General features: G+C 59.0%; 1 protein-coding gene across 1 annotated transcript in view; it reads right to left on the reverse strand.

Annotated features, from left to right (window-relative positions):
* Positions 1-1,283, reverse strand: part of H257_11626 (hypothetical protein) — a gene marked incomplete at its 5' end in the record, with an annotated part of 1,385 nt that extends 102 nt beyond the window's left edge. Inside the window, one exon of the mRNA XM_009838627.1 lies at positions 1-1,283. This exon is cut by the window's left edge and continues 102 nt beyond it. Within this exon, the coding sequence (XP_009836929.1) occupies positions 36-1,283 (1,248 nt within the window). The 3' untranslated portion in view covers positions 1-35.
* Positions 1,284-1,426: the final 143 nt, after the last annotated feature.

The raw sequence follows: 1,426 nt of genomic DNA on the forward strand, positions 1-1,426 counted from the left end.
TCATGCATGTGCGTGCGTGGCTCCAAGCTGCCTGCCTACGCGTTGGCCTTGACGGGCTTGATGTTCCACTGTTGGTTGACATTGTTTTTGTCACTCCACAACAAGCGCACGAGTTCGTCGACGTCGTCGGGGGCGCCGAGGGAAAACCCAAAGTGCGTTGCATGATGGATCTGGCCCGTGATGTCGTTCAAGACCCACTTCTGGTTGACGTTGGCCGGATCGCAATTGGCCAAGAGCACATCTCCACCGTTCACGCCCTTGGACGCGTCCAAGCATTGGCTCGAGGACTTACTCTTAATGCTCTGAATGACGGGATCGTAAAACCACTGGCGGCTCTCACTGTCCGAATGGCGGTTGGTTTTCCACTTCACATTGCCGGAGAACGCGGTGAGCCCGTCGCCGTTCGTCTTGATGCCAATCTTGAGGGGCTCGTCGGCCGCCGGGACTATCGAGATCGGCTGGGTCGGTTGCTCGTTACACGGAGATACCGCGACCACGAGGTTCCCATCGGGGGTCGTTGGGCGGTTCACGTCCACGTCGATGCAAAAGTTGGCGTCGTTCTGGCTGGCAATGTTGCCGTTCGCGACACTCCACTTTTGATCGCGGTTGTCCTTGGAGCAGGGGGACGTGCGCAGGGTCTGCGTGTTGTTCTCGCTAGAAGACTCCAAGCACTGATTCGAGCTCTTGGAGTACAAGATGCTGGACTCAGCATCCCACAGCCAGATCTCGTCGTCCCAGACGCCCGATCGACCGACGGATGGCTTCGCAGCATACACGTGGCCAAAGTTCTCGTTGACCGAGTCGTCGTCGGCGTTCCAGTAGCGGTGCGCCTTGATCACGTTGTCTCCGGCCCAGAGGCGGACCGCTTGGAGCGGCGGGCCAACGTGGACGGCATCCACCCCTGGCTTCAACGTGCGGTTGGAGTAGTGAATGCCAAAGTTGCGTTCAATCAAGGTCGACCCAAACGTCAAATCAAATGCGGCAAAGTAGAATGCGTTGAGGTTCTGGCGCGCCGCCAGGGTCAGAAAGTCCTGCGTGAACACGCCTTGGGCCCGGGGAGAAGCCTCGGTGACCACGGGGTCCTCACCCGCTGTGCTCCAGCCGGCTTCGTGCAGCAGGATGAGCTTGCCGGCGCGTTTGGCGCGGGTCTCTTGTTCCTGAAAGCGCTTGAACGTAAAGTGCGCGCCTTCTTCCGCCGTCTTTTTCTCCCAGAACGAAAACTGGTTCACAGCGACCACGTCGACCTCGTCGTACAACTCGGGGAACATCGTGTACATGTCCATGATGTCGGAGATCACGACGGGGAACGTTAAGTTGTGGTCGCGGAGGTAGCTTCGCACTGTTTTGAGGTGGCCGAGGACGGTGTTGATGCCGTGGCGGTCGCTGCTGCCGGTCTTGTTGCCCGGCCCTTTCACGTAGTACCGGT

This window comes from Aphanomyces astaci (genome assembly GCF_000520075.1).
Source record: "Aphanomyces astaci strain APO3 unplaced genomic scaffold supercont1.35, whole genome shotgun sequence".
In the NCBI taxonomy this organism is placed as follows: Eukaryota; Oomycota; class Saprolegniomycetes; order Saprolegniales; family Verrucalvaceae; genus Aphanomyces; species Aphanomyces astaci.